Below are 12,595 nucleotides of genomic sequence, written 5' to 3'. Positions count from 1 at the left end.
TTACACAAAGCTATTTAAAGCAGAATGCTCTGTACAAATCCAGCAGGGAGCTGGAGGCCAAAGCTTTACAAAACAAAGAGATTGTCAGGGTTTTTAAAGTTTTCTGTCTTCAAACACCTCCAAAGGGCCCACATCTCTGATGTGAGCAGTGTTTTCTCTCTAAAGGTGTGACCTTAATCTGGATCCTAAAAACACTTATTCTTGGCCTGCATCTCTAGTATAAGGTCTGCCTGCTCTGTGTGTGGTGAGACCTCAATAGTTTGTAAAACTGCTAAAAAGACAAGTCTCAATTTCTTTTTTTTTTGTTTATAAAGACCTTCTGCACTGATAGAAGTACGATGGCTTGCAGCATGTGGCAAAGCTTGCACACCCCTGGGTTCTGAACTCAGCAGGAATCACCAGCATTCTTAGAGGAAATTTTGCAGCTGTGGAGCCTGGTAAAAGAACATCTGGACAAGTTCAGACCCACCTGAAATTCTCAGAGCTGGCAAATGCAGTGCCCACCCACTGGCAGCCCAGCCCAGCCCAGCCCAGCACACCCAGCACTGGGTAATCAACCCCTGCTCAGGCCAAAGTGATGCATTCCCAAGCTTCCTCAATTCAATGGTTTTATTTTTTCTAAGAATACTTCCAGAGGACAGAGAAACACAGACAACTGGCAAGTCTTCATATTCAGTTCTTTCTCCAATCCTTTAAGAGAAAAAAACCTGCAAATTGAATCTTTTCAGTGAGTTCCAACACTGTTCTCAGCTCTGCCTAGGAGACAGTCCCTGCCCCGAGGAGCTTCCACTCTAAGAGAGTAATACAAAGGTGAGGGTCACAGGGACAAGAACGAGGAAGGTGACACAGTTTTCATGCTGCTGGTGCCATTCCTGGAGACTGGTACATGTGTTTGTGCTGGCAGTCAGGATGGACACACTGAGGAGACCACACAGTGCACCCGGCACAACGTGTTCTCTCTGCAGGTATTTGGAAGGGACAAGGTAAAGAGGATCTCAAGAAAGTTTTCAAGGCAGTCCTGTGATGAGGAAGGCATTTGTTCTATGTAGAAATTTTTGCCTATTTACATACTTTTTTTTTAAGAAGAAAATAAAATAGTTATTATGCCAAAAAACCATTCTTCAAATCAGCTGAATGACAAAAATAAAATTTTCAGGTGATGTCTTTCTAAAATAAATATCAATAGGTAAAAATAGAAAATGGAAATAAATAAATACATGTATCCAAGCTATCTTGTTAAAACACAAACAAGCATAATTCCTTATTGAAAAGTAGCCATGGAATCCTGATTAAAGCAGCGACTGTTCAGAGCATCCTTCTCCTCAGTAACAGAGAAAAATGAGTCCCAAGCAGTAAATAAAAGAATTTCTTTTAATAAAAGAAATATAAAGGACTGTGTTCTTTATAGGAAAGTACAGAACACTTCCCTGTTTGCTGATCAACAAAGGCTAAAAATCAGTGTTCCATGATGCAGCCCAGATGAAATTTACTGGTATTTCCAAGCAGTGGAAGGTTAACATTTTTTCTCCCATAGGATAAAAAAGAAAAGTAAAGCCCCATCTGTGATTGATTGTGAACACACACGTTTAGTCCCCTGATTGAGCAGAAAATTAATCCATCTTAAAAATACTGAGCTGCTCTTTGTCCCCCTCCCCAAACAGCAACTCCCACGTACAGAACCAGACATTTCAGGACACAGGGACTGCTCAGCACAGCGAGCTGGGCCAGCTCAACCTTGGGCAGGACACTTTTACTGCTTGGGAGCACAAGCTGCACCAGTTTGGGATGGTCCAACACGAGATCAATGTTTCCATGGCAGCACCTTGCATTTCAAGGGTAGTTGATTGCCCTGAGCTCCTGCTGGCAGGAGCCAGGCTCAGTTTGGCCGGTGTAAGTCACAGTGCTCTGGGTGACAGGAGGCAGGGTACCCTACTCCCCACACTCATAAGGCAGTACCACTCCAGGAAATCTGTTTCTTTCTTGAAGGTTTCAGGTTTTTTGTGGTCCTGTATGTCCTCTTACTTTTTAAGTTGTTTTTCTACCTATTTAAAAGGAGCAACATGCCCAGATTAACAACAGAGGTCAAGTAGGCAAAGATTAAAATGTCCACAATGCAAGCTCTAGGTTTACAATGTACTGGTCATGCATAAACCCCTACAGATCCTGGCAGGCATTTAAACATTTAGGTTGATGGAAGATCAAATTGCTAATGAACTGACTGCTGAATGGACTGTAGCCAGCTTGAAATCACTGGTAGGTTCTCCTGCTGATGTCACAACAACTGAAGTCACGTCAGTGGTCATCTACTTTAGCCCTTTTTGCTTTCAAGGAAAGATGCTGCAAGAAAAGAAAAGAACAGAAAAACTGCTTAGCAGACACACCAAATTTAGAAAAAAAATCAACTACAATGCTTTCAGTCCTTAATAACAACTCAAATAAATTCTAACATAAATATCCACACCCATCCAAGCTCTGCTAGTTACTGACACAACTAAAATAAACCCATTAAATAAGAACCCACATGTACCCCAAAGGGATATTCTAGGTTGGTATAAAATAACTTCTTCTGCACTAACTGCAAGCACAGGAACAATTTCCCACTGGAAGCAATTTTCCAAGTGTAAAAATGTGCAGAAAGATGTGCTCCCAACAATACACCTGCAAAAAACACGAGGAGAATGTACGGGAAGGATGAGATTTTAACAACTGTATTAATCCTGAAGCTGGACTGGATCTTTGGAACCTCTGTGCTCTTAAAGGCCTACAAAAATGTGGGATTTAAATATGAAGGGAGTTCTACAAAACTTGGAATGAGAAATAACTGACAAAGATCAAGCTGTAGGAGAACATTTTTTAACACAGAGTCCTGTTCAGTGGTAATTTGTTTTTAACTTGACACAGAAATAAAACCTTTATTATTTCAGGAATCTCTTCCTAGCACAAAGATGTATCCTTCAGTAGAAAAGGGGTCTGAATACCTATAAATTAACATAGACCTGTTTGATTTGCAATGGTTCACTTATTCACATTTTACATATATGACTCAAAGTTTTATACAAGAGAAATATTTCTAATTTTCAAACATTTTATAAGGACACCCTAGCCTTTTGGCTGATATGGATAACTGACCAGGCTGGAAAAGAGAATTTTCCTCAAAACCAGCACCATCCTTCAGAGCTTCCATTTATTTTAGGATGAAAGCAATGATTAGGTCATACTGCAAACTGAGTTCACTTGATCGAATCAAAAGCATGGCAATGGTAAAAATTAGGTTTTGATGTAATTTCATAGATTACCTACAAGAGAAGCAGCACTACCCTGAAAAACATGTTCCCTCAGTCAGGTAGGCAGCACAATTCAAGACAAGTCGTCTTTGCTACCACCTACCTAAAGGAAAACCTCATCCCAAACTTCAGCCCATGGAGAGGTCACAATGGGATTTTGTGTGGGTGCAGGATGTTAAATGTAAATTATGTGACAACATGTAAATATGTGAGTCAAAGGACTAATTATTGCAGGAACAGATTTGATACAACATTGGCTCAGCTCCTTTTTACACCATGTCTGCAGATCATCTCCCAGCAGCTGAAGGCTCAGGGGTCTGCCCCACAGGGTCATCACTGCCTTTGTTAAATGTCTTATAGGAAAAAGGCAGAAAATATTCAGATACTTAGTAAGTCCATTTATAGATGGGAATTGTCTGGGTAATTGAGATGAATTATCCAAAATCAGCATAAAAAACCCTTCTCTCAAGTCGGTCACATGAACAGATGCCAGACTGTTGGGAACTGTAACCACAGAGCTGTCCTAAGGTGCTCCATGCACCACAGGATTCTCTACTCTGACAAAACCCCAAGGAAGTGAAAGAAAACAAATCAGATTCTCCAAAAAGTCAAATAGTGTAGCAGATATATAAACTGGAAACAGACCACCTTTTTCACAAGTCTGATATGCAAATGCATTTTCTCACTCTGATTTTGGAAATATTTCATTAATTTAGAATATAAAGCTCAGTAGTTATTAATGTCCCATGGGAAATTCAAATACAAGATCAATTTGGTAATCTGTACAGTATTTATAGGCTATGTGGTACCAACAGCTGCAGCAGAACTAACATTTAGATAATCTTTCATACCAATTCAGTTCTCAGAATGACCAGTGAGTAAGTCTGGATTGACAGATTCACATGGGACAGAGTCAATAAAGGTTGGTGACAGCTGTTAAAAGATACTTGTAAATAAAAGGTATCTGTAGCACACACAGCAATTTGCAATAAAGGTTTGCACAAACGGCAGCTGTTCTTTGCCATTACACATTTGAACAGATCAGAACTGATTTTTCTGCAGTAAACATAATTAAGACTCAAAAAAAGGCTCAGGATTTTCACAAAGATTGGCAAGCATACAAAGGCTCTCCCAAAATTATTATGCAAAGTGTGACCACTGCCAACCTACAGCGCTGCTCAGGGGAGTGCTACCAAGTGCCTATATTCAAACGTAGAATGGCTGAAGGCTTCATTTCCCAAAGTGATACGACGGAAAATGCAACTTTACCAGCAAATGGATCTCATTTTGTAACTCTGAGATCCACTGGCTGGCTAATACGGAAAAACCTTTCATGCATCAACTTACTATCCTCTTCCTTCATATTAAAACCACTAGAGCTTCATTTCTGTCCCATTAGACCACACCAAAACATAAACCCTTAGAAAGTTCAGATACAAGAGCTGCTCATGCAGCAATGGTACCGTTTGGCCTTTTTGCCGATTCCGTACCGTTCCTTGCTGGTAAAAGTGAGGTGCCAGTTCCAAGAGCCAGGAGGATTCAACAGCTGTCACATCTCTCATGTAATATTTAGCAGTCTGTATGACTTCATTGTAAACTACCCTGAGAGAAAGGAGACAAAAATGAACAGTGTTTGCTGTAAAGCAATGAGGGAGAGCTATTAACAGCACAGTTTCACACACATGCTGCGAGAGGTGGCACTTACAGAGGGACAAGAGAGTCTTTAAGCTGTAATTCAGCCTCTTGCCTCTTTCTCTCTGGTTGGTCAGAGTTCTCTACTATCTATCTCTAAGGGGATAAGTTAAGACAATCTTTAGAATGACATGAAAACAACTTCCCATACTACCAGACCATATGGATGCAGGTATATATGAAAGAATGGTTCTTATAATAGGGTCTAGGGGGACTCGCAAGTGATGCTTTGGAAGACAGAATATGAGTTACTCTGTGATATCATAAGGAAAGATGTCCAAAGCACCAAAACCCTGGACCCACAACAAGGAGGGCACAAACCCCAGCATGACTATCCCTGGCGCCAGTCTGCAGACAAGTAAGATAAGCATCAGAGGAAGAAATCAGCTTTAACTCCTGCCAGAACATCTCCTGGGAAGAGATTTAGGAACAGCCCACCATGTGGACTCATCCCCACTGCCAGCACAGTAAGGTTGCCAGCATGGGCAACCTATTTCTGAAGTCACCTTCAGCAGGGAAGGTAATTTTCCCCAAGGAAGTGCAAACCCCTGCACTGAAGGGGTAGCTACCAAATCCTTGAGTCACTATCTGCCTCCTATACATGGCAGAGCTGCAAACACCTGAGGTTTGTGGTTTCTCATTAATTGGTATTTTGCTCTCAAAAGCAAAGAGGAAAGAGTCCAAAATTCCCTTTGCCAAATGCAGCCTGAGACATGGCAACTAACACAACTAAAGAGAAATCAGAGGAAAACAAATCAGAATGAGAACGTATTTTCTATACATCTATAGCAGACAGAGAACTGAAGCCCTCAATAGAGGATGGTTGCCCAAGCTGCAGTAGCACTGAAATTTAGGTTGCTAAGTTAAACTCCTATCTGACAGGATGCAATGACACCAGGCCAAGCTTATCCTTCAAAGTCTCAGCAGCAGGCAGTGAAGGACAAAAGTCCGAATACTTCAGGTTGACCACGCTGACCTGAGAGTCAGAAACACATTTCTGTTCATTATCTGAGCACCTCTGACCTGCAGATGGAATGATCATATCCCAGCTAAAGGGAACGTACAACCAGTTCTTCCTTCAATCTGCTGGACAGCCATAATTTTTCACATCATGCGTTCTATGTGTAAGCCCTTTCCTAGCAATCCATTTGCCATTTCTGCAGCAACTGTTTGACAGGATATTTCCTTAGCAGGCTTAATAAAAGTAAATTAACCCTAGCTCTGTCTAGGTACAGAGACTACTTGGAGAACAATCTGCAGTGCAAGGTGTGGTGCCCACTAAGCAGGGGCACCTGGCTCTGCTTTCCAACCTCTGCAGGCTCCTTTGGCAGTAAACATCATTCTATTTCCCTGATTTATTTGGATACTCCCTACAAAATGTTGCAAAGGAAATGCCATTTGGATTCCCTCTGTGGGAACTATGACCTTCTACATCTATTCCTCCACTGATGGAGAGAAGCAATTCAATTTGGAAGCTGCAAATCCCTTTAAAAAAATCCCCAAAGAAGAGAAAGCAGCTCTAACTTACCAGCGTGGAGGTTTCTCTGCATACAGCACTGAGCTGGGGTGGATATGAAGCTCGTGGTCATCACGGATAGTCCTTGAAAGCAAGATACTATTTCAGACTGTGCCTCTCTTTATTGCTTAACATTTGGTTCCTTTCTGCCCCAGTATGAATGTTTAATAAAAGCAAGAATGAAAGGGCTGGAGTAAATTAACAACATTTGCATTTAATGAACAGATAAAACCAGGCTTAAATCCTGGACAAAGGAACAATCAACAATTTAATGTCCTAAAAGAGTTTTACGTTAAATTAAAAAGTAGCATTTCAGGCTTTTATTCATTGCTCTGGGAGTGCTACAACACTGCTGCACTACAACTGTACTTTCTTAACTTAAAACAATCTAATGACTACTAGTGGCAGTTTCCCACTATTAATAATTTTAGTTATATTTGCCAAAGAGAAGAGATAAACACTGAAGCAGTTTGCAAATACAGAACTTAAAATAATTAGTGTATCAATTGCCACATGTTCCTAACAGCAAATGTCTAAAGAAGCATCTGCTTGTTGATTAAACTTAGATTTATTCATCAGAGGAGCTTTCCAACCAAGCAACAGTGGTACTGGAATTGTATATAGTCACCTGTAAGCTCCCGTGGAGTGGAATTTAGCTGCATTAGCAAAAAATCCAGAAACTATGCACCTCAAAACAGGATCTGGATCACCTAGAAAGAAGAATTTTTCTGTAAGATGAGTCAGTGGAATGCCAAAAGTCCCTAAAATACCACTTAATCATCTCAAACAACTTTTCAGAGCGCATCAGACTTTGATAGCAAAGGTAAGAGGGCAGACAAACCCTGCAATTCCTTTTGACTTTCCTTTTGACAATTTCACAGCAAATCAAAAATTGCTACCTAAAAAATGAATGCTGCCACCTGTATCTCCATGAAGAGTTTCACAGTCCCTACAGCAGCCCACTGTGACAGCTGAGCACTGAAGGCTGATTTTTCAGAACAGGTAGACACAAGTGCTGAGAAGAAGTCCTGGCACCCGTGCACTCACAGCACAGCTGGAAATCACATCCCAAAGACTGCACAGCACTTTGAACAAAAATGGCCTTTTTGAAAAGACAAACAGGGAACAGGGTGACCTATTTATGAGTCTTCTGGAAAATCTGTCCATTAAATATATAATCAGTGGTTATAATCTCTTGCTGGAAATCTTAACTAATGAAGACCGAACGAAAATTTAACTGCACAAATAGGCTAAAGTGCCCTGCTGCAGCCATTTTTAGGAAAAAAATAGGGTCTAAATCAACGTTATTTTGAAGCCAGGATAAAAATACTCCAGAGGTTACAAGAAAAGCAGGGAGCAGACTGACAGTTTAGAAACTACCTTCAATATGTATTAGACAAGAGCTTAAAAAAATTTCACCTTCACTGGACTTCTTTGGCACTTTAAAGCGGACGAGAAGTTTTTTCAGCTGCTCTCTTACAACAGAAGCTCTAACAAGCCCTTTGTAGTTCAGAAAGTGTTCCTGACACCACTGGGAGCTCTTGCTGTGCTGTACAGTGAGAAGAGAAAAAAACTGCAATGAGATACCATCAGCAAAGCAAACCCAGTCTCTTTTGGGTAGCCTTGCTCTGTTTTAATTCTGTCTCCTACAACACATTTATTGTGGTTTTCCCTGAAAATTACCTATTTACAGAGCAACTACCGAGGGTATGTAGCATTAGTAACTGCAAAATGTGTCTCAAACAACTTCTAAATAGTAGCAGATCAAATGCTAGGGGGTATTTTCAAACAGATGTGCTTCATTTCTTCATATGTGGTGAAAGAGAAGAGCATCAGTCATTCCATTTAATTCTGTCAGATCATAAACTCGTCTGTTTTTAACCTCAAAATGTAAACAACCTTTTCAGTGCTGTTTTCATTGGTCTTCTCTCTGCAAAGAGCTGTTTCTCCAGAAGCCAGCACTCACTCCAAGACCTTTTGCATCTGACTGTTTCTAAGAGAATTACACAGATACAAAATGTGAAGGGCAACATTTCAGTTGGTGCCGGCCTGGCTGCTTTGCGGCTAGGGGAAAAAAAGTCATGTTTAAACACTTGGGTGGTTATACTGCTTCAACTCAGCACTGCTGCAAGTATTTTATTACAGAAGTGCTTTATACCAGCAAAATACACTTCTCCCAAATAGGTGTAGCACTTCAAAATTATTAAATAAACCTCAGCTTACAGAGCAGTACTAAGGTTGGTGTTAAACCTTAGGGAAAATACAATAAGGTCAATGAAAAACAGGGTATGATGATCAATGCGTTAATTTAACACCAGAAAAAAGACTACTAGATTTAAATGCAGATTATAATCAGTAGAACATGAGAAAATATTAATTTCTTTAGAAATTTGGATATTTGTTTTCCCCAAGCCCCAACACAAAATCCCTGTCTCCTTGAAAACACAGCTGTCTACCCATGTGATTGCCATGCTGTAACCCAAACAAAATTGTCTTTACTCCCTGTTCAAAGGAACTATGGAGGGTCTGTGGCAAATGGTGACCAGAGAATCTTTTAATGTAGAATTATCACTTGATAGGCTTGGTAAGTCCACAGCTTTGAGGACTCTATATCCAGAACTTCCAGATTCAGAAGTGAGAACCTCAAGTTCCTCCCATTCCTGCAAATCCACACCCACTTGAACTGACTTACTTTGACAAAGGCTTCATAAACATTCAGCATGGTGAGATGATCACCCTCCTCCACAGCAAACCTTCTGTGTTGCCTGGCCTGCAGAACAAGAAACATTATATTAAAGGAAGACTGATTTTTGCTGAAATCATGTCTGACATGCCCAGTTCCCTTCAGCTCTGTATTTTCTGGGGACTATTAAAGTTCTTACCCATCTAGGGCAGTTCCTCTGGACAACAGCAATATTTTACTAGCTCCCCTATACTCAGGAACACTTCTAAAACTGAAATTAGAAAAATGAACAGATAAAGAATCTCCATTCATTAAAATCAGGCTCCGGCTACCTATTAAGAATTTGCTACATCCTTCCTGTTTTGTTCATCCCAAAAGGAAGTGGTGTGTGGGAAGGTTTTGGGAGATTTTTTTGCAAACCCTTACACTGACCAGTACTGGTTTATAACCTTTCATGTTTCTGGCCCTCAGAAGGAGGTTTTTAGCACTACTGAAAGACTCCCTTAGGTTCCCCTGTTACTTGATTTCTTCTTTTACCTACAACAAATAGATACAATTCCAGACTTTGTTTTATTTTCACACTAAGTTGCAGTCTGTAATAGGCACCAGTAAAATACCTGCCAGAAGTCCAGAAATGTGGAAGCAATAAACAGAAAACGAAACACAACTGAACTTACAGCCTGAGTTTTTTGACTTGGAGGGATCACAAAGATGTTTTGAATCTGCATCATGGCAGCAATTGTCAAAATCTCCTGGGAGCAGCCAAAATTTCCTGAGGAGTAAATGGAGAAATTCAGTATAGGAAATCTTCCATTCAACTTGTCCCCATATAGAATAAAATGAAAAAGAAGCAGAAAATGTTTTTACAGTATTTAAAACAAAAATACATAAACTCCTGGATTTTTTTTTTAGTATAAGTCTAAATGTTTTCAATGGAAAACTTAGACAAAAGTGTTAGACTTATTACACTGTTAAATGTGAGGTGTCCCTGAGCTGAACCAATTCTTTTCACTGCACACCACACCAAGATGAAATATAGTGTGTCTTGAGTTTAGCAAACATCTAGTAATACATAACAGTTACATGACTATGAAGAAACTGTTACTTTTTTCCTCCTACCTGATTCCAGAAGCATCTTTGCAAACATAGGATTCAAAGGAAACTCTGCTATTCTCATCCCAAGGGGCTCTGTTAATCGGCAGTGCATATCCAGACCTGCAGCACATTAATAAGTGTAGCTGGGACACAGGCACAATTGTACAGCAAGGCTTCTTTTAGACTTAAAATATACTAAAAAGCAGAATTACAAGCTAAATTATAGCAAATGCACCTTAGAGTTGCTGAATGTGTATTACATGAAGCTTAAAGGCAAGCCTTGATACCCATTTACTCTCTCATGGATCACCAGAATTTTTTTCCAAAAATACTTGAATACACAAGTTTTTTAATTTTGTGCAAGTTTCACTGTTACTGTCAATAATTTAGAAAAAAAAGTCCAAGTCAATGCCATGGCCAGAGGGGATATTAGCTGTCAGACCTCTGATCCCCTTTTTAAATATTTAGCAACATCTTTGTTCATGGGGATGTAAAGCAGATGAGAATGAAAATGGGGATAAACATGGAACAGGCATTACTGCAGAAACAGGAAACACTGCTGGGGGTAAGGTGTCATTTTTCTGAGTACATCTACTCAGGTCATGGAGCAAAATAATTTATTTTTATCTAAACAAGAGATGTACAGCTGATTAAGGTTTTCTACAGTTTAGTCTGCCTCATGTATCAACAACTCAACTGTCAGTCATGTTCCAGCTGTGCCTTTTCCCTGGAGATGGCACAGAAGGGAGGCCTGACAGCTTGATCTGTGATGCCCAGTCCTCACTGAGCATCCCTGCACATCTACCATTTTAGAGGTCTAGCTTCCTACAGACAAAACCCTGCAGCATGGGTGACCATGCAAAGCACCAGGTCGCAGTCTAACTCTGAGCTTTATGCTGAGATTTCAGGGAAAGATTTAAATGGAAAAGCATTTCCTGTGCAAGAGGACATAAAGTTTAAAAAATACAATACACAGGGAGCAATAATAAGAAAAAAGCTTGCTAAGAAAGGCAGCAAAGAGTAAAAATTGAAAGAGAAAAGAAAAGCTCAAGAGGCTGAGTTGCATGAGGTATGACAAGTAGGCAAAGCACAAGAGAAAGGCTACACAAGCAGGGATGAGTGAGAGCCCAAAAACAAGACTTTGGGGCACTGCAGGTTGCATAACCAACCACACCAAAGTGACCTGAGGAAACACAGCCATGGCTCACACATTATATAAATACATTATTTGTCAGACTGTGTGGTGGTAACAAAGCCACAGCTGCACTGCAGCTCTGTTTCACAGAGAAAAGCAAAACCACAAATCAGGTCAAGGAACGAGATCTCCTGTAACTCATGTCAGCGTATCTGAACCCACAGATCCCTCCAGCCAATGTTTATTATTTGATATGCTATCAACCCATGACAATGTAGTAATTCACTCACCACACCCCTACAGTGTTCAACAAAACCTACCAGGTTCTTCACATAATGTCCCAGTGTTTTCCTCAGAAACAGGTACAAAAGGCAGCTTTCGTGCAATGATGAACTAACATAAAGTTATAAACACAAAGTCACAGCAACTGCAAAAATTAATGTATGACAGCTTTCATTTGACTAGTGCCACATGAGAAGTTTAAGTTCTACCACAATTAATAGCTTAGATAGGCTGTCATATACACAAAGACAACTGCATTCCTAAGTAGGAAAAAGACATTTCCCTATATTCATGCACCACTTTCTACAGGTGCATCAAGCCAAAATCCTTTGGCTTCTGCTGCATCCTACAAATGTCAATACAATTTTGCATGATCTATATATGGCTTGTGCACAGATGTATTTGTAGTAGTAAGCCTGAATATAGCCTGCAATGGATACTAGTTTGGAATAGGTAAAAGTTTCCTTCAAATAATCCTGGAAGCAACCACTGAATCTGCATATATACAGGAAATTAAAGATTTTAGAAGAAGATATTACAAAGATTTTAATTGAACGTGCTCAGGAGAGATGATTCAAGTACAATGACACTAAAATGTTTCAAGTAACCAGTCACCAGAATGTGACAGGCTGAGGGATTAAAACACTCCCTTTTAAACTTGGGTAGAGTGGTTGTTTCTGGTAGGTGACAACTCACAAACAAATCTTCAGCAAAGACCTGAAATAAAGCTAAAAGTAAAGCCACTTTTTGCCTGCTTATTTACCTCTTAAATTATGCTTAAAACCAATAAACTCCAACTGACAACTCAGACTCTCAAAGGGGCATCAAAGGGAGAAGGCTGAGGAGAGAGACTCCTGATATAATCAGTCTGCACCACTGTAAAAATAATCCCTCTAAAAACAGTGATG

At 40.0% G+C, this 12,595-nt stretch overlaps 1 protein-coding gene across 2 annotated transcripts in view; it reads right to left on the bottom strand.

Annotated features, from left to right (window-relative positions):
• Positions 1-591: 591 nt before the first annotated feature.
• Positions 592-12,595, bottom strand: part of DHX35 (DEAH-box helicase 35) — a 28,823-nt gene continuing 16,819 nt past the window's right edge. The window contains exons 15-22 of one of the 2 annotated variants that reach the window (XM_039563568.1): positions 10,295-10,390; positions 9,853-9,947; positions 9,185-9,262; positions 7,912-8,041; positions 7,121-7,202; positions 6,505-6,576; positions 4,748-4,886; positions 592-2,337 (exon numbers count right to left, since the gene is read on the bottom strand). In XM_039563568.1, the coding sequence (XP_039419502.1) occupies positions 2,293-2,337; positions 4,748-4,886; positions 6,505-6,576; positions 7,121-7,202; positions 7,912-8,041; positions 9,185-9,262; positions 9,853-9,947; positions 10,295-10,390 (737 nt within the window). In that variant the 3' untranslated portion in view covers positions 592-2,292. The remainder of the gene's footprint in view (positions 2,338-4,747; positions 4,887-6,504; positions 6,577-7,120; positions 7,203-7,911; positions 8,042-9,184; positions 9,263-9,852; positions 9,948-10,294; positions 10,391-12,595) is intronic. The other variant, XM_039563569.1, reaches the window with a different exon arrangement.

The sequence above is a fragment of the Corvus cornix genome, chromosome 20, assembly GCF_000738735.6.
Source record: "Corvus cornix cornix isolate S_Up_H32 chromosome 20, ASM73873v5, whole genome shotgun sequence".
Taxonomy (NCBI): Eukaryota; Metazoa; Chordata; class Aves; order Passeriformes; family Corvidae; genus Corvus; species Corvus cornix.
The sequence above is the reverse complement of the archived record's forward strand: the minus strand, read 5'-3'. Positions and strand labels throughout refer to the sequence as shown.